At 34.5% G+C, this 23,691-nt stretch overlaps 2 protein-coding genes, 2 non-coding genes and 1 pseudogene across 4 annotated transcripts; all 5 read right to left on the bottom strand.

Annotated features, from left to right (window-relative positions):
• Window positions 1-4,651: 4,651 nt before the first annotated feature.
• On the bottom strand, window positions 4,652-5,686 carry LOC125209167 (magnesium-chelatase subunit ChlI, chloroplastic pseudogene; annotated as a pseudogene).
• A 2,210-nt stretch (window positions 5,687-7,896) lies between these two features.
• Window positions 7,897-7,969, bottom strand: TRNAE-CUC (transfer RNA glutamic acid (anticodon CUC)). The gene has a single exon. It is a non-coding gene; the product is annotated as a tRNA-Glu (tRNA).
• A 2,605-nt stretch (window positions 7,970-10,574) lies between these two features.
• Window positions 10,575-14,303, bottom strand: LOC125212437 (GDSL esterase/lipase At5g45960-like). Its single transcript, XM_048112608.2, has 5 exons — window positions 13,966-14,303; window positions 13,540-13,670; window positions 13,218-13,454; window positions 10,915-11,179; window positions 10,575-10,841 (listed from the first exon to the last, which is right to left on the bottom strand). Exons 1-5 carry the CDS (start codon window positions 14,246-14,248, stop codon window positions 10,648-10,650), a joined length of 1,110 nt encoding a protein of 369 aa, XP_047968565.2. The 5' UTR covers window positions 14,249-14,303; the 3' UTR covers window positions 10,575-10,647.
• A 2,033-nt stretch (window positions 14,304-16,336) lies between these two features.
• On the bottom strand, window positions 16,337-16,409 carry TRNAE-CUC (transfer RNA glutamic acid (anticodon CUC)). The gene has a single exon. It is a non-coding gene; the product is annotated as a tRNA-Glu (tRNA).
• A 2,146-nt stretch (window positions 16,410-18,555) lies between these two features.
• LOC125212436 (GDSL esterase/lipase At5g45960-like) lies at window positions 18,556-21,898 on the bottom strand. Its single transcript, XM_048112607.2, has 5 exons — window positions 21,476-21,898; window positions 21,042-21,172; window positions 20,714-20,950; window positions 18,981-19,245; window positions 18,556-18,916 (listed from the first exon to the last, which is right to left on the bottom strand). The coding sequence occupies exons 1-5, from the start codon at window positions 21,756-21,758 to the stop codon at window positions 18,723-18,725; spliced, it is 1,110 nt and encodes a 369-aa protein (XP_047968564.2). The 5' UTR covers window positions 21,759-21,898; the 3' UTR covers window positions 18,556-18,722.
• Window positions 21,899-23,691: the final 1,793 nt, after the last annotated feature.

Below are 23,691 nucleotides of genomic sequence, written 5' to 3' on the forward strand. Positions count from 1 at the left end.
ATATTAATAGAAAAAAAATACAAGAAATGATGCAGCTGAGTTGCTTGGTAAATAGTTCGATTCTAGTTAGCGCTGATTGGCGTTTTTCATTGCTTGAGGGCATCCGCAACGCTGCGCGATGCTAGCTCGATCTCGTCTCGACGAGATGAGCTGTCTTGATGCGTGACGCGTCCCGGCGCCATGTGGCGCACGCGGGCGGCTGGCGTGATGCCCACTCGCCGACCCGCGAGTGGGCGTCGGAATTATGACGTCATAATTCATATTTTTTTAAAAAAAAAATCAATTTTTCCAAAAAAAAAAATTTAAAAATTAAAAAAAAACGGTAATATGTCCGTTCAACGGTCATATTTTATTTTTAATTTTTTTAATTTTTTTTAATTCTATATATACTCTTCTCCATTCTCCATTTTACGCACAAACACAAACACATATCTATTCTCTCATCTCTCTTTCTTTCCTCTCCAATCACTTCTATAATCATTCCTTTATTTTTTTCTTCTCCCAAATTTAATCTATTATGGGTCCATTTGAGCAAATGCGTCGAACAATGGAAGAATCGCTAGAAGAAGATCGACGTAGGGAGGAGGAAGCCGTCGCGCCTCCTGAAAGGCGACGCCGGACTTACATCCATCATAACCGGGAGGAAGCCGCCGCAAGATTGGAACGTGATTACTTCAGTCCGAACCCGGTATGGGGAGATATCTACTTCCGTCGTCGTTTCTGTATGTCACGCTCGCTATTTTTGCATATCGCGAATACATTGGCGGGACGGGAAGAGTACTTCAGAGAAGGGATCGACGCTGTTGGCCGTCCTAGCCACACTACGCTCCAGAAATGTACTGCGGTGATTCGTCAGCTTGCTACTGGACAAACGGCGGATTCGTTCGACGAATACCTGCACGTCGGAGAATCCACTGGGAGACTTTGTTTGTTGAACTTCTGCAAAGGCGTCCGGGCAGCCTTCACCGACGAATTTATGAAGAAGCCAACCACCGCAGATTGTCAGTTTCTGCTCCGACTTCATGAACAAGTGCACGGATTCCCCGGGATGCTCGGGAGTGTCGATTGCATGCATTGGCAATGGAAGAATTGCCATGTGGCGTTGAGGGGGTCATACACGAGCGGCCACAAAGGCACCCACCCACCGTTATACTCGAGGCCGTCGCCGACTACCGGCTATGGATTTGGCATGCGTATTTCGGGGTCCCCGGCTCGAACAACGACGTCAACGTGCTCAACAACTCCGACCTCTTCGCTGAAGTTTTGAATGGTAAAGCGTCGGCCATCAACTTCATCGCTAACAATCGCCAGTATAAAATGGGGTACTATCTTGCCGACGACATCTATCCGAAGTGGCCAACCTTCGTGAAGACGTTCAACAGGCCTGCGGATGAAAAGCAGTCTCTTTTTGCGCAGAAGCAAGAGTCTGCTCGCAAGGATGTGGAGAGAGCGTTCGGGGTTCTCCAAGCTCGATTCAACATTATCAAAGCCCCGGCTCGACAGTGGTTTATGGAGAATATGGTCGACATCATGTATACGTGCATAATCTTGCACAACATAATTGTCGCCGACAAAGGACCTGAGGCGGAAAATTAGTTCGACCCTGAAACCCCGGGAAGCTCAACCGCAAGTAGTCCGCCTCGAACGGGAGTGCATCTGTCTTTGCAAGAGCGGTTGTCTATTCGGGTAAGGACACGTGATTCTATCGCCCACGCCCAACTCCAGGAGGATCTAATGGAGCACATTTGGGCAAAATTTGGCAACCGTTAGATGATCGTCACTAGAGAACTCCTTTTTCTGCTTCTTTGCCTCCAGTTTTTTTTATTTGAGTTTAAGTGTGTAATTTGTAATTTCTAGTTTTTTAATTATGTCTTTTTTATTCTTTTAGGTATTTAAATTGTAATTTTATTTTATATAATGAATTGTGTTTTTTATTAATTGAATTTGTTGGAATTAAAAATAAAAAATGAAATTGAATGAATAGTTAAGAGATGGAGGGATGCAGGTGTTGTCTCTTAGTTAAGAGATGAGCTGAAAAGTACAGTGGGACCCATGAATAGTTAAGAGATGAGACGGTTAAGAAACGGATAAGAGACAGGGATGCGGATGGTTTGAGCCTGTTTTTATTTACTTTATTTTATTTACTAATTTATTTAGTACTTATTAGTTTATACTTACTAGTTAGTCAATAATGTAAATTACTTTACTAATTTTTGTTTTCTAATACATTTCTGTTAATATATTATTCAGTAATCATCTGTACAATTTGATTTAAAAATAATGATTGATTTCCTCAGTTATATACTATTTATATTTTTCACTTTTTTACATACACACATAGTCGCGCAATTCCACACATTCAAATATCTACTCTCACATTTCGAAAATCACCCGCCACCGCATTTCTCTCTGCTTTCGTCTTTTTCACTCTCGATCTCACTCTCGATGGAAAATGCGGAGCCAAATCAACCTCTCATGCAAGGTTTTGTTTCTGATTTCTCCTATTTGATTGTGTTGATTCTATTGTCTCTGTTTTTTTTTCAAATATTTAATCGCTTCATTTGTTTTCATTCGATAAATCAGATCAGTCTGCTGATGCTGATGCTGATTTCGCTGATGATGTTCTCAAATTTGATGATCTCGGTAATCTCGTTGTCGCTAACTTCCAGCAGCCAAATCAAGGTTTTGTTTCTGATTTCAGCTAATTGTTAGGGTTTATTCTGTCTGTTTCTGTTTTTTCATAATTTTTATCTCCTTTTCATTCACTAGATCTTATGATGTCGGACACAGAAATCATTTGTTATGATTTCAGTGTTTAGAAGGTTGATTTTGCTTTTACATATCTATGATCTACATTGAAGTAGGTTTCATGAGTTTTGGTTTTGTTGATTATGATGTCGACACATAATATTTCAATGTTTAGAATGCTGATTTTGCTTTTACATATCTATAATCGACATAGAATTAGGTTTCATGAGTTCTGGTTTCGTTGATTATGATGTCGACACATAATATTTCAATGTTTAAAATGTTGATTTTGCTTTTATGTATCTATGATCGACATAGAAGGAGGTTTCATGAGTTCTGGATTCAACGGAGGTTTCATGAGTTCTGGAGGTTTTGTGAGTTCTGGATTCGATGGAGGTTTTGTGAGTTTTGGATACTACTACCAATCTGTTGCTAGCTTCTCTACCTTACCCTTCAATACTGGATATTCACACCCCCTTGGATCAACCTTCTCTAATGCTCCACCATCTCATGTCTATGGTCAACCATACCTTGTTGAAATAGGGTTAATGGAGATTTATTAGTTGTTGATTTGAGAAATCAAGGAGACCCTTATTAATTTAATCTCAGTTTTGGAAAATGACAGGTAATATTGCGTAGATTTGGGAAAATGAACGTAACCCTATATTTTCTTCCCCTTTTAACCGCATTCACATGTTTTTTTTGTTACCATATTCACTTTTCTCTCCTTTCAAAAAAATGAAATTGTATGTAGTTTACATTTGTGTCTACTCTTTTGTATATCTCACATAAGTTATTCCTTCAATTCCTTCAATTCATATTATTGATTTTTTTTGCACTCATAGAATTTCGAAGCTTTAAATTCTTTCCGAATTCTTCTTTTGCTATTTTTGAATCTTTACTCTTTTGAAAATTCGTATACTATTAATTTTTTTTCAAGAAATGAGACTCAATATAGGCTGCTGATTTTAATATTGAGTACTCCAATTTAATTGTATTATTATTATTATTTCTTCAATTCTTATTCTTTAAATAGAATCTATTTCTTCAATTCTTGATTCTTCAAATGGATAAAGTGGTAAGTGATATAACACTTTTCATTGGAATAGTTATACGGAGTAACATAGATACCCTCTTATATTATGTCTTTGGATACACTTTTCAACGGGGATCTAAGTGGAGTCCTGGATCAAAAGGGTTCTTCTTATACAAATTTTCAAATTTTCTCAACTTATACAAAATGTTTCAACTTACCCATATTTATAGGCATACACTTCCTATTCTAGAATCATCTACTTAATACTTTTATATTCTAAATATCTAGATTTTTATCTATAAAAATCTACATATTTCTTAAATAGTGAATTCTATATAATGTCGAGATATTTATCAAATCTAGATAATTCTACTAAAAAATCAAGTTTAATTACTTTTTATTCCAACAGAATTGATTATGTACATAAGTTTTCTAACTCCTTTTTGTTTTTCATATGTTGTCCAAAGCAAGTTACTGTTTTATAGGCTCTTGATTAAAGTTCTTCATTGCTTTATTTTTTGTCCAACAAATATGTTCGAGGAAGCGAACGAATATATGAATTCTATAGGGGTGTTCGGTTTGCAATATCAAATAATACCAAAATACAATCTAGGATTGAGTTGTGAGATTATTTTAGTCATAGGGTTAGTTATGAATAATTATTCCATAATTATCCATCTAGGATTGAATCTCATGAACCAAAAACACTATAAATTTTACCTCGGATACAATCTTCCAAATTGAACACCCTCTATGTCTCAAATTGCTTATGCTTGTGCTTTATGTGCGCCAAATATATTCTTGGATTATAGCATCTTAACTTCTTGTCTATTCAATTCAAAGTTTCACCAATACAATACAAAATGCTTAGAGCTTTATCTGTTTGTTTTGCAGCTCCAAAATTGAATAGCCAAGTACACAAACCTTCATACCAAAAATAAACCTTGCATTGAAAAATAAGATGAAAATTTACCTCCGTCAAGCCAAAAACTTCATAAAATTTCTCAATCACAAGTACGCCTGAGTCGATTGACTCCAGAGGATCATTTCTAAGTCGGTGTCTTAAGCAATTGGGAATTATAGTGGCAATATCCTCTGTTGTAACTTTATCTCTCCCTTTGAGAGCAGCCAATGCTCTTGCTGCCCAATTCGAAACTATATCACCTCTCAATCCATCCACATTGAGCGCAGCGCAGACCTTGGAGATTTTTACTCGAAGATCATGATCTATTGTAAAGGAGGAAAGGGCACTCCTGGCTGAGTCAATTTGCTGCTGGAGTTTCTCTTGCTCTGCGATGTAGGACTCCGGGAATTCTTTAGGATTCTTGTCAAATCGTGCTCTCTCCTCGACTATCTTGACCCTGAGCTCAACATCCCTCACTGTCCCAACTTGGGCATGCATCCCAAAACGGTCAAGAAGCTGTGGCCTCAGTTCTCCCTCTTCCGGATTTCCAGATCCAATGAGTATGAACCTGGCTGGGTGCAAAATTGAGATTCCCTCTCTCTCGATAGTGTTCCAACCCGAGGTAGCACAATCTAGCAGAACATCCACTAAGGTGGTGTTCGGTTGACATGACTAATATCATGAGACTATACATCTAGGATTAAGTTGTTGTATTATTTTAGTTGAAGGCGAGAGACTATGACCAATTATCATAAGATTATCCATCTAGGATTAAGTTGTAGGGTTCAATCTTATGAACCAAACATGATACATATTTAATACCGAACACCCCCTAAATGATCATCCAAAAGATTAACCTCATCCACATACAGAATCCCTCTGTTGGCTTTTGCCAGGAGGCCGAGCTCGAATGCCTTCACACCTTCGGTGAGAGCTTTCTCAATGTCGATTGTGCCACAAACTCTATCTTCCGTTGCACCCAAAGGCAGATCAACCATATTGATTGTGCCATGATATCCTAACCAATCCTTGATAGATGTTTAGGTAATTTCTAATACCCATTTAGTATGGTAGATAGTACTCCCTTCGTCCCAGATAATTTGGGACACTTTGACCTGGCACGGGTTTTAAGAAATCTAATGGAAAGTGAGTTGAAAAAGTTGGTGGGATGTAGGTCCTACTTTTAAAGTATTAGTTTTATATAAAATGTGAGTATGAATGAGTTAGTGGAAATGAGGTCCACTACCAAAAATGATAAAAGTGAATGGGGCAAATTATGTGGAACGACCCGAAATGGAATACTGGGTCGAATTATCTGGGACGAAGAGAGTAATATTATACCAAGATATAGTATGAGATAAGTTGCATTTTGATTTGTATAAGATTAAATCAGTACTACTTTTTAGCTTTTATTTTATTAAGGGATATTAGTCCCTAAAATCATTAACTTTGCTTAAATTTTGGTATTTTCCATGAACTTTAAAATTGGTCTAAAAAATCACAAACTTTACATTTTGTTTGTTATTTCCCATGGCAGCCTAAATAAGAAATCTTCGGCAAAAATCATATTATACGTGGCAATCGTGAAATGTTTATAATATTTTAGATTACTTTTTAAGTTCGTGGCAAGTAGGATAAAAGACTATATCGAAAATCAAGTTGATTTAGTAGTACTAAGTAGGATAAAAATGCACGGAAGTTGGTTGGATATGATGATTGAGCCGCCATGGAAAATAACAAACAAAATGTAAAGTTTGTGATTTTATAGGCCAATTTTAAAGTTCATGAGAAATACCAAAATTTGAGCAAAGTTCATGATTTTAGAGACCAATATCTCTTTTATTAATTGGTTGGTAATTAAGATTATGTCTAATATTATTGTACTTCTTCCGTCCCTGAAAATTTGTCACCTATTTTTTTTCGTACGTCTAATATTAATTGGTTGGTAATGGACCCTACACTCTACTAACTCATTCCCAATCAAAAAAAAAAAAAACTCATTCCCAATCACATTTTATTTAAAACTAATATATAAAAGTAGGACCCACGTGTCACTAACTTTATCAACTCATTTTCTATTACATTTCTTAAAACCCGTGACGAGTCAAATGGTAACAAATTTTAGGGGACGGCGGGAGTATCAATTAATATATACAAAATGATTAAATTGATTGATAAAATTAAATTATTAGAAATGCAAGCTGTGTAATTATTGCCCACCACATTTTAATTAATCAATAATTAATTCGTCTATAAGATGTTAATTAGCTAAATAATTATAATGTCTAATATTACTTTATTGTCAATTAATATCTATAAAATGATTAATTGATTGATAAAATCAATTTATTAGAAATGCAAGCTGTGTACTACTCTTTAAGCTTAGCTAACTTCACACGCTCCATCGATAAGCAAATACATAGTTCTGCTTTAGTTTTAAGGAGTGGCTATAATGTGTTGCTTCCACAGAAATAATTCAACAAGGTTTATACTAACCACTGATTGTTCATTCGATGCAGATGGTGTATTTGGAGCAATGATGGAAGTAAGATCCATAGCTTTGTGTCATCACTTATAATTATAACCATGGCCTAGGCCCTAGTGTGTGGGTGTGCTCAAAACACTAATATTCTTGTTTTCTGTCTAAAGGTTAAGTTGGTGAATGATGGTCCGGGGACGATGCAGCTCGAATCATCTAAGTAAGTCTTGTTTGGTGGAATACACAATTGTATTCTTAATATGCTTGAAATTTGTGGTGAGTCTAATGCATCGTTAATATTTTCAGGAGTACAAATGGTGATTGGACAGAGAGATACCTGAGATCATATATCACAAGATCTACTCATTCTTGCACTCATCTCTAAAGTCGGCCACCTAAACTTAAAAACCTCAAATAGACTTCTTCATTTTTCTTGTAACAAGCCTTTTATGGGATTTGGACTATATATTTTTACAGATATTTCAGTTAATTACTTAATTCAAAATTAAATAATTAATGCTGGTGCGGTGCAAAACACAAACATTTAAAGTTAATCATAACAAAACATTTACCAATGAATATTCTTTTTTTTTTTTTGCTAAAAGAATAAAACCAATAAAAACATATTCCAACGTATTAGTATAAAATTCCATAGTTTTATCCTATTCCATCATCTACTTTCAGATTATGAAGAATCAAACAATAAAAAGGAGTAAACTAAAAAAACATTTCCGTTGCCGGGACTTGAACCCGGGTCTCTCGGGTGAGAGCCGAGTATCCTAACCAACTAGACTACAACGGATTACTGATTAAAATCTTACCTTTAAAATGTATATAAATATTAATAATTTCATTCAATGTTGAATTCTAAGATACTAGCTGTAGTACTCAGCAATACTATCCTTCAGCACTGTAGCATATATTTCCAGCCTATACTTGTTGTAGTAATTTCATTTACTGGATGTGAACATTCCAGCCTATACTTTCAGAAAATTAGGTTTCGTCTATTTTTTTTTTTTCTATTTCTTACAAATAGATGAAAAAAGAGGTTGGTTTTTTAGTGCACTTGCATTTTTTGCAATATAGAGTTTAAATGGATTACGTTTTACTAATATGGAAGTTGTTAATAATCTATCAAATTAATTGCCTCTTTTAACATCGCAGTTTGTTAGATTTAATGGCTGATAAAGACCATAACCAAGATTCCACTGAAATTGAAGAATGGTTATGGCCATACGGGCAGAACTTTGATTAACAAAAAATAATTTAAATTGAATGATTATATTAGTGATTACATCCCATCATATTTAAACTTTATAGTTGAGAGAAATTAATGATGGTTATGGCCATACAGGCAGAAATTTTATTAACAAAATTTAATTTAAATTGAGTGATTATATTGTTATTACATCCCATCATATTTAAATTTTATTGTTGAGAGGAATTAATTATCTTCACCCTATCATGTTTAAGTTTAGGGTTTACTATTTTTTGTGCTATCGCACATATATCGCATTTGTAGCGCACGAAGAAATAATCTAATTCTCTATAAAGTAAAATTTTAATTTTCTTTTGATTAACATGTGGTATATCTCTGTATTGCTAAATTTACGATATTCCTACTAGGATTAAAACATGTTGCGGTTCAAGTATCAGACACTGTCCAAATTGCCTCCAATGTCCACAGTTTTTATGTTGAAGCAGTATTTTGTGTTGGACTAGAACGACAACCGCCCTTCTCTCTTCCTTCCTTGTTGGTAACCATCTCCACTGCGTCGGCCACGACCTCTAAAGCTATCACTTCTGACATAGATCCGGCCGCCATTGTAATTCCCACAAGCCTTGAAGCCATCATTACGACATCCTCCACATGAAGGATTAAATCGACCACCTAGGGTGGTTGTTCTCTTTATTTCCACAACAGTTTGGCGATCACCATAGCTATCGGAGAAGCCTTAATTGCACTCTGCATGGAGCTAAACTCTAGAAATTCAATGAAGCCTAAACACAAATCTTGTTACTCTTGACTTGTATTAATAGCTCCAAATTTCTGAAATGATGTCAAGCAGCCAATCACTAGGACAACCACTCTATCCTTGTAAGAATCCTGTGCGTCATTGATGCTTTTCATAGTTGACACAGTGGTCATATGGCCATCATAATGTTGTTTTTCATAGTTGTCATACTCAAGTAAAATTTTATCTAATCAAAGACAGAGATTCAACACATTTTGTTTTAGCCATAACTATTTTCGTGCATTGCACATATATCACACGAAGACAAAATCTGATTCTCAACCAAAAAAAACTTCATATTTTGGAATAATTGTTATATGTAATGGCATTAATTCATCTCTTTAAATCAGTTTTAACTATAACTAATTTCGTGCATTGCACATGCAGCACCATACGAAGACACCATCTGATTCTCAACAAAAAAAATTCATATGTTGGAATAACTTTTTTTTATGTAATGGCATTAATTAATCTATTTAAATCAGTTTTAACTTTTAACCGTAACTATTATTGTGCATTGCAAATATTTCACACGAAGACAAAAAATCTGATTCTCAACAAAAAAAAAAAAAAAAAACATATTTAATCTGGAATAATCCTTTTATGTATAATGGCACTAATTCATCTATTCAGTTTTATCCTATTCCAGCATCTATTATCAGAATATTAAGAATCATAAAATAAAAAATAAAAATGCAGTTATTTTCTGGGGTTTTAATCCAAGTCTCTCACAACGAGTATCCTGACCAACAAGACTACAACAGAATTGTGCTATGATTCCTACTGTGTCAATGTAATTCTGAGATTTTTATTTACCATTCAGAAGTCAGAACTGTAGAATTATTGATATTTGGGGAATTAAAAAAAATCAAAATGTGTTTGCCATGTCAAATCTTGATAGTAGATGTTTTGGTACTATTAGAATCCGTTTGGTTTAATAGTGGTAGATAATTATATTACTAATATAAGATAAGTTTTTCGGTTTGTATAAGATTAAATTTAGTATACTATTGGGATTTTTTGGTTGTTTGGTAGGTAATTAAGATTATATCTAATATATTTTATTAATTAATATATTAAAAAATGACTAATTGATTGATAAAATTAAATTATTAGAAATGCAAGCTGTTTAATTATTGGCCACCACATATTAATTAATCAATCAATTAACTCGTCTATCAGATATTAATTAGTTAATTAATTTATCATCATTGTTTGTCTCCACAACAATACGTTCCTTCTTTCTTCTCTCGCAATGAAGTGGACAAAATGAGTAGAACAGAACACACCCAAACCCAGCTCTCACTCCCTCTATTCGGTTATCTCTGAAATCTGAATCGAGACAAAGCTTGACTTTGCATGAGTTAGATAACAAACGAGAAGAGAATAGTATTTCCACATAGTATATAGAGAATCACATTCAATGAGAATCTTTACACACATATGTAAATTTGAAACAAAGTAGCTAAATGTGCATGAATCGATCGACAAGCGGACGAAGGCCCAGAAAAATAGAATAATAAGCAGCTTGAGTTGGGTGTACGGAGTCCCAGAAGAGATACTTTGCATCGTCCAAACAAACTGGAGATAATGAATTACATAACACCGAAAGTTCTATTGTTCCGGTCCCGCAGCAACCCCGGTTCACATTCTCAAAACCTGCAATTTTTCAAATTCCTTATCATGTAAAATTAATCAGAGCACCATATGGCTATTGGGAAGAGATTGTTACCGAATTGTTGCGGGTTGCTGACCATGCGATCTATGGGATTAAATATATCGAGATAAACGATAGTGGCGGCGGGAGTCTGCTTTTGTAAAGCCGCCAATTTGCTTCGGAGTAGGGTGTTATAACGGCTGGCGACGGCGGAGAGGCGCTGGATGCAGCCGCGGTGAGTAAGAGCGTTGTCTGAAAAAAGAGTGATGACAGCTGGCACGCATCCTATTGGTGGCAATCCCACAAAGGCAATCTTCCGTGCCCCCAGCTCTAATAGCCCCTACATCCACCAAATTATTACTACTAACATTTAGTCCCTCCGTCCACCATTACGAGTCTCATTTATGAGCGGCACAAATTTTAAGAAATATTAACAAAAGTTGGTGGAAAAAAGTTAGTGGAATAAAGGTCACTTGTATATTAGTTTTAAATGAAATGTGAGTGGAATGAGTTAGTGGAAGGTGATACCCTATTACCATTTATGGTAAAAAAAAAGTGAACCGGGACTCTTATTCGCGGACGGATTAAAATGGAGAAACGGGACTCCTATTCGCTAACGGAGGGAGTAGTTCAGATCAATTTTAATTTATGTGGCTCAATATTCAATAATCGTAGCATCATATTTCTTCAATAGCATTAATATTTCGAGTTATTGTCACAAAAACGTCCACCAGCAACTGCATGTATTAATAATTTTTTTGCTAGCTGATTACTTTATTATGGAGAGTAATTATCTATTCCGTCATAATACTATGTTTTTAGCACTTCATATTGCATATATTATTATATTATTATTGAATAGTAGTCTTGGAGTATTAATTATTTTATAAATACTTGATACTAGTATATTTACTATGCTATAACGTTAGAATGTTTAAGAATGTATATAGTCGCCCGCCCTATTGATTTAAGAAAGACAACTCATATTGAGAAAAAAATCCTTGTTCATAACTCGTAATTAAACCCCTAAAAATGGGTAAAATAATAGTCAAAGAAAAATGTGTTTCTAGAGTCAATATAGTTTCTATCTGTTTTTTTATAATTATTTGAAATCTATCTCGTTCTTTGCTAAAATATTAATTTTGTACCTATTCAACGTTTTGAAACATAATCAAATACTATCGCTAGAATTTTCGGCTAAAATATTAATTACCTAACGTTTTGAATCATAATCACGTACTATTGCTAGATTAATTTTCAGTGTCAAATCAAAGTGTTGACTTGAAATAAGTGGAGTATGTTCTATTGCAACAAAATTTTATGCGTTGATCATATTTGAGACGTTTCGACAGAAAATTTACACATTAATCTCTCACATGTCAACTCCATAACATGACGCCAAATGATTAATCTTGTGGTGGATTTTGGATTATTGGAGTATGATTTTAGAGAACATGTATAAAATTGATATTTGAAAAAATTGGAATAAATTTAAAAATCTAGTACTACCAAAAATCTTGAATGATATTCCCGCCGTCCCAAGGTATTAGACCAACTTTCCTTTTTGGGATGTCCCAACATATTAGACTCATTTCCTTTTTTAGCAAAAAACATCTATCTTATTTTATTATTCACCTACTTTTTTCTCTCTTCTCTCCCCTAATTTTTCCCTCTCTTATACTTTACTCTCTCCACTTTAACTATTTAAATATCAATTCCTTAAATCATGTGCCCAAAAGAAGTGAGTCTAATATTCCGGGACGGAGGGAGTAGTAATTTTTTATTTGAGTGGCTATGAGCGATCTCTTTCCGTTATCCAGAATGTATGGACTGTCGTACCTCCACAAAAGTTAGTTAAAATGTATGGTGCCGTATATATGATGCCACATAAATGTATTTAAAAAATCATATGATGAATTCATGAAGCGGTTGTAACCTCTTAATCTTATTGAATTTGTTTCTATTTCTACATTCCACATAGTTGGGGAGTATTTCTTTTCTGTTCATTATTTTCCTTATCTCTGATTTGGAACATAACAACATTATGGTCTTTAAATTTAGTACTACTCCTACAATTTATTAAATTAGGTACTACTCCCTACTTTATAGTTTTTCATAACTAACAATTGCCTTAAAAAAACTAACCATATTAAGTACTAGCACACTCTACTTAATGTGGCCCACCTCATAAATATGAATGTTATTACTACTGATGGTTGAACAGTCCAACAGATAGTACACACTCATTACTCGAGTAAGGCTGTCATCGACAGCACTATGGAACTGAAATCTTGTAATTAATATAGTTTTATAACAAATTGAAATTAGTCATAATTTGTTCATGCAATTGTGAAGGAGAGAGTATAGTATAATAGTACCTGAATGAGTTGTTGGCCTTGCTGCAATATGAAATCCTGATATGCAGAAATATTGTAGGTTTTGCTTCGAATTTTGGTGGGCCCATAATAATTAATCATAAAATCGTTAGTACCCGCGCTTATTAGAAAAAAAGCACTACTTATCAGCCTTCTCGTTTTCTCCTTTCCAATCTCCACCTCCATTCTTGATTTGTACTCTTTGAAATATTTCAGTTGCTTTTGTATAGGAATCACCCCCTGCATTTCCACAAATCCACCATACTCAAAATACATGTCACATTTTTGTGTTGTGTGTGAGAGAGATAGAGGGTGAAAGAGAGACATTGATTTGGGCGGTAAGGGGGTCGAAGCCAGTGCCGGCAGAAGCAAAACAAACTCCGGTCTTGAGGTCATCAACGGTAAGCGTGGGGTCTAAGTATGGCGGTATCATGTCTTTGATCCCGGCATAAGAAGCTGCACTTTCACAAACATAACATGATAGGGACTTCATCATGTACTTGTACAAACTAGTTGATGGATAACTCAAAAGTTTCTTGATTTAGTAATACTTTTTTGTTATCCATATACTACAAATTAAGTAATCTTGTTAGAAAGTTTTACATCACAAGTTAAATAGAAAAAAGAAACTGATGGTACATCTCAATTCTGGGCATACAGGTCGCAGAATCTTACCAACTGAGTTGAGCTTTGTAGTCGTGCATGTTATTTTTGCTAACATAATTATGAATGAAAATAGGATAATACTTACACAAATAGTCAGTGACGAGCTTGCCGTTAGTAAACCTTCCGGTGGAAATGTGGTCAGGAAGATCCTTGCCATAGGGTGGGAAGTTGCTCCGACTAATAGTGGGAATATAGTTGTTGTTGCCAGAATCAGCTGTAGAGTCACCGAAGATAAAAAATGCAGAGATTGAAGAGTTAATCGCAGCCAAGCTCCGCGCCTCTGCAGTTTGCAGTGTGAAAACGAGTAGGACCACAAAATGAACAAGGAACAGCATGGAAACTGTTTGGAACAAACCGGAGGGAGACATGCTTGGAAAAGGAAACTGAACTGCTTTTTCCGAATTCAGGAAATCACTGCTTCCACCTATGGCATATATATAGCCCTGCCTAAATAAATTCTGCTAATAATAATACACTGTTATTTTTGCTTTAATCAATCATTCGACGTACTCTTACGTATTCTTGATAAATAAATAAGGTAGATGGGGGCACAATTGATTTTTTGGAATGACTATAGCAGCATAGCTTAAGATAGGATTTACGATCAGTAATCAAGATAGTGTTAGATAGGACTTTTATAGGTATTATTAATAAAATAGTACTACTAGTTATCGAGACTATATTATAGATAGGGCTTGAAATGATAAAAATGTCCTTACTTCAAATCTATGGTAGTAGTATAAAAAATTGCGTACACAAGTTCGGTCGGTATTCAATATAATAGCCAAATAATTTATGAATTGATAGTAAATTGATTATATATTAATTGATGATTAATTAGGATATGCGAAATCTATTAGTTGTTAATTTCGACTAATTGAATTTATAATCAATTAGATTTGATCGACGAACAAATCTAAAGAAGGTAAAATTGTAGCTACGGTTGGAACAATATATAGAAGTCTCCCAAAATCAAGCAGAGATGTTAAGCAACGACAATACTTGCCAGCCTCTAATATCAAAAAATTAAGTATTAAATATGACAGTAAGATTTTATCATATACTAGCCCCTGCTTTCAGAAATCAAGTTTTGTCTATATAATTCATTTTTTTTCTATTTCTAATCTATTTCTTAGTTCTTACTTCTTACACAGAGATGAAAAAAGAGGTTGATTTTTGAATGTAAGGACAATTGAATTACATTTTAATATAAAAGTTGTTAATCTTCTACTCAGTTACTTGCCTCTTTTGATTTACCAGCCTGTTAATATATATATGTTCACAAATTCAATGACTGCTAAAGTTCATAACTAAGATTCCATTGAAATTGAAGAATGGGGATGGCCGTATAGGAAAAAATTGGATTAACAAAATTGATCAAATTGAGTGATTATATTAGTGATTACATCCCATTATATTTATATTTTTTCATTAACAGAAATTAATGATATGTTCTATTCCATATTTAAGTTTCATTTTTAACTATAACTATTTATGTGCATCGTACGTATATCGCATTTTTGCAAAGCACGAAGGGATTATCTGATTCTCTATTGAATAAAAACTTATTTTTCTTTTGGAATAATCCTATTATAAGTAATGACCTTAATTAATTAATTTCTTCATTTTCTGTGTTCACCTTCACGGCTGTACTAATTAGTTATCTATATTTGGCGCATCTGGCTACTTTTCAAGCATGTTATTATACTGAATGCACAATTTTTTCAGACAATGGATCGACTTCAGATACTTGCCAGTGTGTTACTAGGAAGCAGAACAAAGAAATTCGACCTCTACCTACAATCAAGAACAATGTAAAGAATGTGATGTTTTGACATCTGAGGAGTATTTTTGTTATAGTTTTTAGTTAATGAATAGCATCACACTCACACCTTTACAATTTATATGGATGTTATAGTTTTCATGTATATAACTATATTTTTGTTATATGCATATACATTTTCTACCGCCGTTCAACCCGAATTTGACTCAAAAGATTTTGATAGTATATGTTTCTATGATGATTTTAAAAAACATAGGGAAATGATTGTAGCCTTTAAGTACTATCATCTAGGGTAGAAAATGTTAGCATGTCTAAGTAGATATTTTTAAAGAAATGTTTTTAATATCAGACCAAGGTTGATATCTAAACAGTAACTATTTTCGTGCATTGTACATACTTAACCCGGAGACAAAATCTTATTCTATACAAAGTAAAAACTTCATTTTTTGAAATAAAATGACATTAATTCATCTATTTCCATATATTTAATTCATTTTCTTTTATATATACTTATAAAATTCCAGAGTTTTATCCTATTCCATCATCTATTTCAGATTACGAAGACTCTAGACTCAAACAATAAAAAGGGGTAAATCAAAAAAATGAATCATCTATTTCAGATTACGAAGACTCTAGACTCAAACAATAAAAAGGGATAAATTAAAAAAATAAATTCCGTTGCCGGGACTTGAACCCGGGTCTCTCGGGTGAGAGCCGAGTATCCTAACCAACTAGACTACAACGGAATCATGCTTTAACTTCTACTGCATCAATCTAAAATTGGACTAATCTATCATTAAACACTGTAGCATTATTAAAAAATCAAAATGTGTTTTCCATGTCAAATTCTAGATAAAATATTAATGCTTAGGTAATCAAAATGTGTAAGCATATAAAAGTAAGGATGGATCATATTCCGACTGACCGACACCTTCGTTTCGTCATTATGGGCTTGTGGCCTTCTAAATTACTTCTACCGATCACGATGCATTACAATTACATTTTTTAAAATATACTCCCTCCGTCCCCAGATAATTGGGGTCACTTTGACCGGGCACGAGTTTTAAGAATTGTAATTAAAAGTGGGTTGAAAAAGTTAGTGGAGTGTGAGTCTTATCTTTATATATTAATTTTATAATAAAATGTGAGTAGGAATGAATTAGTGGAATATGGGGTCCACTACCAAAAACGGTAAAAATGAAATGAGACAAATTATGTGGGACGGACCGAAATGGAAAACTGGGACGAATTATCTGGGACGGGTGGAGTATTTCCTAAGCTATTTATAGTTAAAAATAGCTATGCATATAATTTAGTAAAATTCTTATAGGTAATTCATTGTGAGACACAAAACATTGAATGCTCGCCCGAACATATTCAATACTTTTGTCTATAACAAATAATCATGCTTTTTTAAAAAAAAAAAGATTTTGACTATTCAAAAAATTAATTTCTATTTATTTATAGTTAATTTTTTCTCTTCATATTTTTCAACACTTCAACTAGTATTTTTTTAAGTATTTTTTATTTATTGTTTGCATTAAAACTTGTGCCGTTAATAATTAAATTACTTTATATGAACTGGAGGTATACGTAGTTGCTAAGTAGCTAGTTATAATAAGTAGGGACTTTGAATCCTATCAAATTTATCACATATTGTATATAATTCTAACATCAATTGAACACCCTTGAAAGAAATTGGTCATGGTGTCGGCTTACAGAATGATATTGGTAGTTAATACTACAATTATCTGTGCCGCCACTTTGTCGTACCTGAGTCACACACCCAATTGCTCACAAGTCACAACATCTGCCGGTAACAGCCGTCAAAGGCCAACTATTTACCTTAAGGGATCGATTTCCTTCTCCAACGGCAGACTTGCCACCGTCTTATTTGATAGGCAATCTCTACTTTACTTTTCATGATTGAGTACTATCTCCATCTTTGGAAAAAATAGAAACTTTTAAAACGTTATGGATTTTAATACATAAATTGTAAAATAAGATAAGAATTAATATAGTGAGAAAGAATGAGAAAAAATGGATAATTTAAGATGAAGGGAAAAAAATAATAGACGTAGTGTTAGAGATTGTGGGGTCTGTTTTCGAACAAAAAAATTAATTTTTTTACTAAAGAGACAGACTAAAATAAAAATAATTAATACTACTATTTTTAAGGAATCGAGGTAGTATATGTTTAATGCTATAGTGTAATTTATCTAATTTTACTTCTTTTAAGTGGATATGAATCAAGAAGAGATCATCCCAAACTATTAAATAATTTATCAATAGTATTATAGGAAATCTCTAACTGCCTTTAATCAAGCTTTATTCAATAGTATTATAGGATATCTCTAACTGGCTTTAATCACGCTTTTAAGTGATAAATGTTCTTGTATGAAAAGTGAGAAAAGACCTATTTTCGCTTTACCATAAATCTAAGGCAAAAATCATCACACTTCGTTGTGGAAAAAGGGATTGGATCCCACGAATTTGGCATGTTATTCGATACAAAGATATAATGTATTGACTGATAACAATGTATAGATTTGATCTTAAAGCTAGGGGTGGCAAATCATGCGGATTGAATCGTTATCGGGTTGATCTGATAGCGATCCAACCCAATAAAGCCTAACATGAATTAGATTAGATGTGTGTGTAGTTAAACAGTAAAAAAAATCAAATAGTATGCTCTATAAATCAATATACTCCATAATATACAGTATGTATTGAATAACTGATCAGCTAGGGTTTATATATTAGGTACCAATGTGGCTCCATCCGTGTGTGATACCAAATTTTAGAATTACCCTTCTGAATTATAGTTTTCAATGTAACTATAAGGGGGTCTGATAATATTATCTCTTAAAGGGTGAAAAAATAGAGATTGGATTTTAAAGTATAAGAATTTTCTTGTCCCTCAATTTTCATTAAATTGTGAAGACCTCCTTATTTTAGAATACAATACGCTGTTGATATTACATTTGGACAAGCTAAGTAGAATCTTTACACACGTGCACAAAAATAAATAAAAGTATGTAAATTTGAAACAAAAATAGCTAAATGTGCATAAATCGATCGACAAGAGGACGGAGGCCCAGAAAAACAGAATAGTAAGCGGCTTGAGTTGGGTGTACGGAATCCCAGAAGAGATACTTTGAATTGTCCAAGCAGACTGGAGAGAACTTATTACACATTACCGAAAATTCAATCATTCCGCTTCCACAGCAACCCATGTTCACATTCTCAAATCCTGCAATTTTTCAAATTCATTATCATGTCAGAGCACCAGATTCCTATGGGGCAGAGATTGTTACCGTATTGTTTGGGGTTTTTGACCATGCGATCTATGGGATTAAATATATCGACATAAACGATAGTGGAGGCGGGAATCTGCTTTTGTATAGCCGCCAATTTGATTTGGAGCAAAGTATTATAACGGCGGGCGACGGCGGAGAGGCGCTGGATGCAGCCGCGGTGAGTAAGAGCGTTGTCCGAATTAAGCGTGATGACAGCTGGCACGCATCCTATTGGTGGCAATCCCACAAAGGCAATCTTCCTTGCTCCCAATCCCAATAGTCCCTGCACCAACCAACAACCCTCCTTTATTACTCCTATTACCATTTAATTCAACCAATTTTTCATTTTTGTTGCTCAATAATTGTAATATTACTTCAATAAAATTAAGATTTTTAGCTATATATTGTCACAAAAACATCCATCAACAACTGCAAGTATCAGCATTTCTTCACTAGATTACTGTATTCAAAACATGTGATTTTTTAATATTTTAGATGAGAATTTACACATATATAAACCTCTTAATGACTTTAGAATTTGGTGTGAAATAGTGCTATTTCATTTGGGAGTAAAGGCCAAATATGGTTCCTAACATATGGTCGTTTTATCAATTTGGTCCTTAACATTATCATTTTGATTATTTGGTCCCTCACAAATAAACTCGGACCCGAATCGGTCCTCACTTAACAGAACCGTCAAAAAATATACGGTGATTGCAATTTGACTATATTAAATTACTAATGGTAATTAATTATACCTTATAATTCTTAATTCCTATTAAATTACAAATTATTCATTTCATTTTGCAACTGATACTATCTTTTTTCTAATTTTGCTAATAGGAAAAGAATTATAATTAGGTATAATTAATTACCATTAGTAATTTAATATAGTCAAATTGCGGTCATCGTCTATTTTTTGACGGTTCTGTTAAGTGGGGACTGATTCGAATCCGAGTTTATTTATGAGAGACCAAATAATCAAAAAGATAATGTTAAGGACCTTATTGATAAAACAGTCATATGTTAGGGACCACATTTGACCTTTACTCTTAATTTGGCGATATATTTGATACTGGGCGATATATTTGATACTGAAGTATAGAAAACATATGAAGCGTATATAGAATATTTTAGATATACTGAAATAAATTTAAAACTTTAAAAAATTGGAATATAAACCGTATTTTTTATTTGACTGGCTATAGACGATCTCCTTTCCTTATCGAGAATGCATATTTATAGTGCCGTATTTCCGCAACAAATAAAAAAAAATGTATCGTGCCGTATATATAATGCCACATAAGTACATCATATTTAAAACCTCATCTGAATTCATGAAGCGGTTGAAACCTTTTATTGAATCTGTTTATGTGTCCACATTCCACATAGTTGGTAGTAGTATTTATTTATTTTTCTGTTCACTCTCTTCCCTTTTCTCCGATTTATTATGGTCTTTAAATTTTTGGTTTTCAAGCTAACACGTTCCCTTTTAAAAAAAAATAACCATATTCTACTTAATATGGCCCACCTCATAAATATGAAAATTATGATGGATGATCAGGCCAACAGATAGTACACACTCTTTAATCAAGCAAAGCTGTCATTGGCAGCACTTATGGACTTGTTTTGTAATAAAATTATTGTTATAGTTATTAACACTTATAGAATAATATAGTACAAGAAATTGGAATGAATGATAGTTGTATTTGTTTATGTAAATGTGATGGAGAAAGTATAGTATAGTGTACCTGAATGAGTTGTTGGCCTTGCTGTAATAAGAATTCCTGATAGCCAGAAATATTGTAGGTTTTGCTTCGAATTTGGGTGGGCCCATAGTAATTAACCATAAAATCGTTAGTACCCGCGCTTATTAGAATAAAAGCACTACTTATCAGCCTTCTCGTTTTCTCCTTTCCAATCTCCACCTCCATTCTTGATTTGTACTCTTTGAAATATTTCAATTGCTTTTGTATAGGAATCACCCCCTGCATTTCCACAAATCCACTAAAGTCAAAACTATATAGTACATGTCACATGTGTGTGTGAGAGAGATAGAGATTAAAGGGAGAGAGAGACATTGATTTGGGCAGTAAGGGGATCGAAGCCAGTGCCGGCAGAAGCAAAACAAACTCCGGTCTTGAGGTCTTCGACAGTGAGCGTTGGGTCTAAGTAGGGTGGTATCATGTCTTTGATCCCAGCATAAGAAGCTGCACTTTCACATATATAACATCAGATGGACTTCTTCATGTACTTGTACAAACTAGTTGATATAGTATAACTCAAAACTTTCTTGATTTGGTAGTACTTTTTGTTTAACCATATAACTACAAATTAAGTAATCTTGTAAGAAAGTTTAACATCACAAGTTAAATAGTATAGAAAAAAAGAAACTGATAGTACATCTCAATTCTGGGCGTAGCAGAATCTTACCAACTGAGTTGAGCTTTATAGTTGTGTATGTTATATAATTTTGTAACATAATTATGAATGAAAAATAGGACAATACTTACACAAGAAGTCAGTGACGAGCTTGCCGTTAGTAAACCTTCCGGTGGCAATGTGGTCGGGAAGATCCTTGCCGTAGGGCGGGAAGTTGCTCCGACTAACAGTTGGAATGTAGTTGTTGTTGCCAGAATCAACTGTAGAGTCACCGAACACAAAAAATGCAGAGGTTGTAGTGTTAACCGCAGCCAACCTCCGCGTTTCTGCAGGTTGCAGTGTGAAAACGACTAGAACCACTAAATGAACAAGGAATAGCACGGAAACTGTTCGGAACGAACCGGAGAGAGACATGATTGGAAAAAGAATCTAAACTGTTTTTTTTCCGGATTCAGGAAACCATTGCTTCTATGTATGTATATATAGCCCTCTTTCATAAATAACTTTTGCCAATAGTAATATACTCCTGTTATTTTGGTTTCTATCAATCATGCGACGTGCTCTTATGTATTCTTTAATTTTAAATAAATAAATAAGATAGTTGGGTGCACAATTTCTGTACATTCCCTTGACACCGGAAAAATGACTTCTTTTTAGATCGACACAGGATTTTATGAGTATTCCAATAATAATCTATACACGCGCCACTATCACTTTTATCAATTTTATTAATTATATCAAGCTCCACAATCTACTAATGCTAGCAAGGGTAACAAATAGTCTGCAACACCATGTATAACATGATTGATGCATGTGTGAGGCATTTTACAATGAAGATGTATCTGCAATATGAGTTAATCTTTTAGTTGTTTTCTAAGTTTTTTATTTAATTTCAATTATTTTGTTTGTGTCAAATTATATCATCTTAAGGAGAATTTATTTGTAGTAGTTGTTTTCGATTAAAATTTAAAGTTGAGTATGGATATAATTCTATCCCCTTAAGGATATATCTTTTTGTTTCCAGTATTAGTAATAGAATTTTTCGTTGCCAATATATCGACAGTATTGTTAATTTTTAAAGGCAACTTTTGGACGATTTAATAAACGAGATTCGGAAACTTGAGATTATGTAGCAGGTAATTTCATTTCATTCATATTCTTGGTCATTTTCGAGTGCAATTCAACATCAATTTTATTATGCTTATTCCAATTCGATTGCTAACGATTTGTTGCAATATTTGGCAAAAAAATTACTACAAATTAAACATATATACAATTGTGTTTCTACCTCTTGCTCTTTTTTGAGACGTTGTGACGTCCAAATTTCAAATTGGAGAGGGCACGAATTGAAGTAGTATAAGAGCATCCGCAATGGTGCATAGGCCAGCCATAGGCCAGCCATTCTCTCCTCTGCCACGTCGGCAACACTAAAAAAACCGTCTGCCACGTCAGATTTAGGCCAGCCATAGGCCAGCCGCAATAAAAACAATTCAAAATATACTACATTTACGGAATTAAAATTACGATTAAAATACGGAATTAAATTTAGACACGTGTACGGGAAAATTCATTAATTGCATTTAAAAAAGTTACATAGATTAAAAAAAAAGTACATGCATAATAAAGAAAAAAAACTATCGTCGTGCAGTCCTCCGTGCCCACATCTCTTCAATTATATCCTTTTGTAGTTGAATATGAGCATCCACTTGGCGCATGCTGGCAAATTCCTTGAGTCGGCCGGCTTCATCGAGGGGTACCCCCTGTCGTACACTAGGGGTGACCGTTCCGTGGCTTGGACCGGCTTCATCGTCACTGACCCAACTAGTCAGTTGTACGCCTTCGTCTTCGACGATCATGTTGTGCAGGATAATGCAGGCGTACATTATCTCGGAAACGCATCCGACATCCCACAAACGCGTTGGGCCCTTGATTGCCGCCCATCGAGACTGGAGCACACCAAATGCGCGCTCCACGTCCTTGCGCGCCGACTCCTGTCGTTGCGCAAAGTAGGCCTTCTTTTCATCACTTGTTTGTCGGATCGTCTTCACAAAGACCGGCCACCGAGGGTATATCCCATCCGCCAAGTAGTAGCCCATATCATGCCGGTTGCCGTTGGCCACGAATGAGACGGCTGGACCGACGCCCTGGCACTTCTCGTTGAAGAGGGGAGACGAGTTCAGGACGTTGAGGTCGTTGTTCGACCCGGCTACCCCAAAATACGCATGCCAGATCCACAGCCGGTAATCAGCTACGGCCTCGAGGATTATCGTGGGGTTCTTTGACTTGTAGCCGGTCGTGTAGGCCCCCTTCTGGGCAGTCGGACAGTTCTTCCACTCCCAATGCATAC

The sequence above is a fragment of the Salvia hispanica genome, chromosome 3 (genome assembly GCF_029641045.1).
Source record: "Salvia hispanica isolate PSC_SH4W2 chromosome 3, Shi_PSC_v1, whole genome shotgun sequence".
Classification (NCBI taxonomy): domain Eukaryota; kingdom Viridiplantae; phylum Streptophyta; class Magnoliopsida; order Lamiales; family Lamiaceae; genus Salvia; species Salvia hispanica.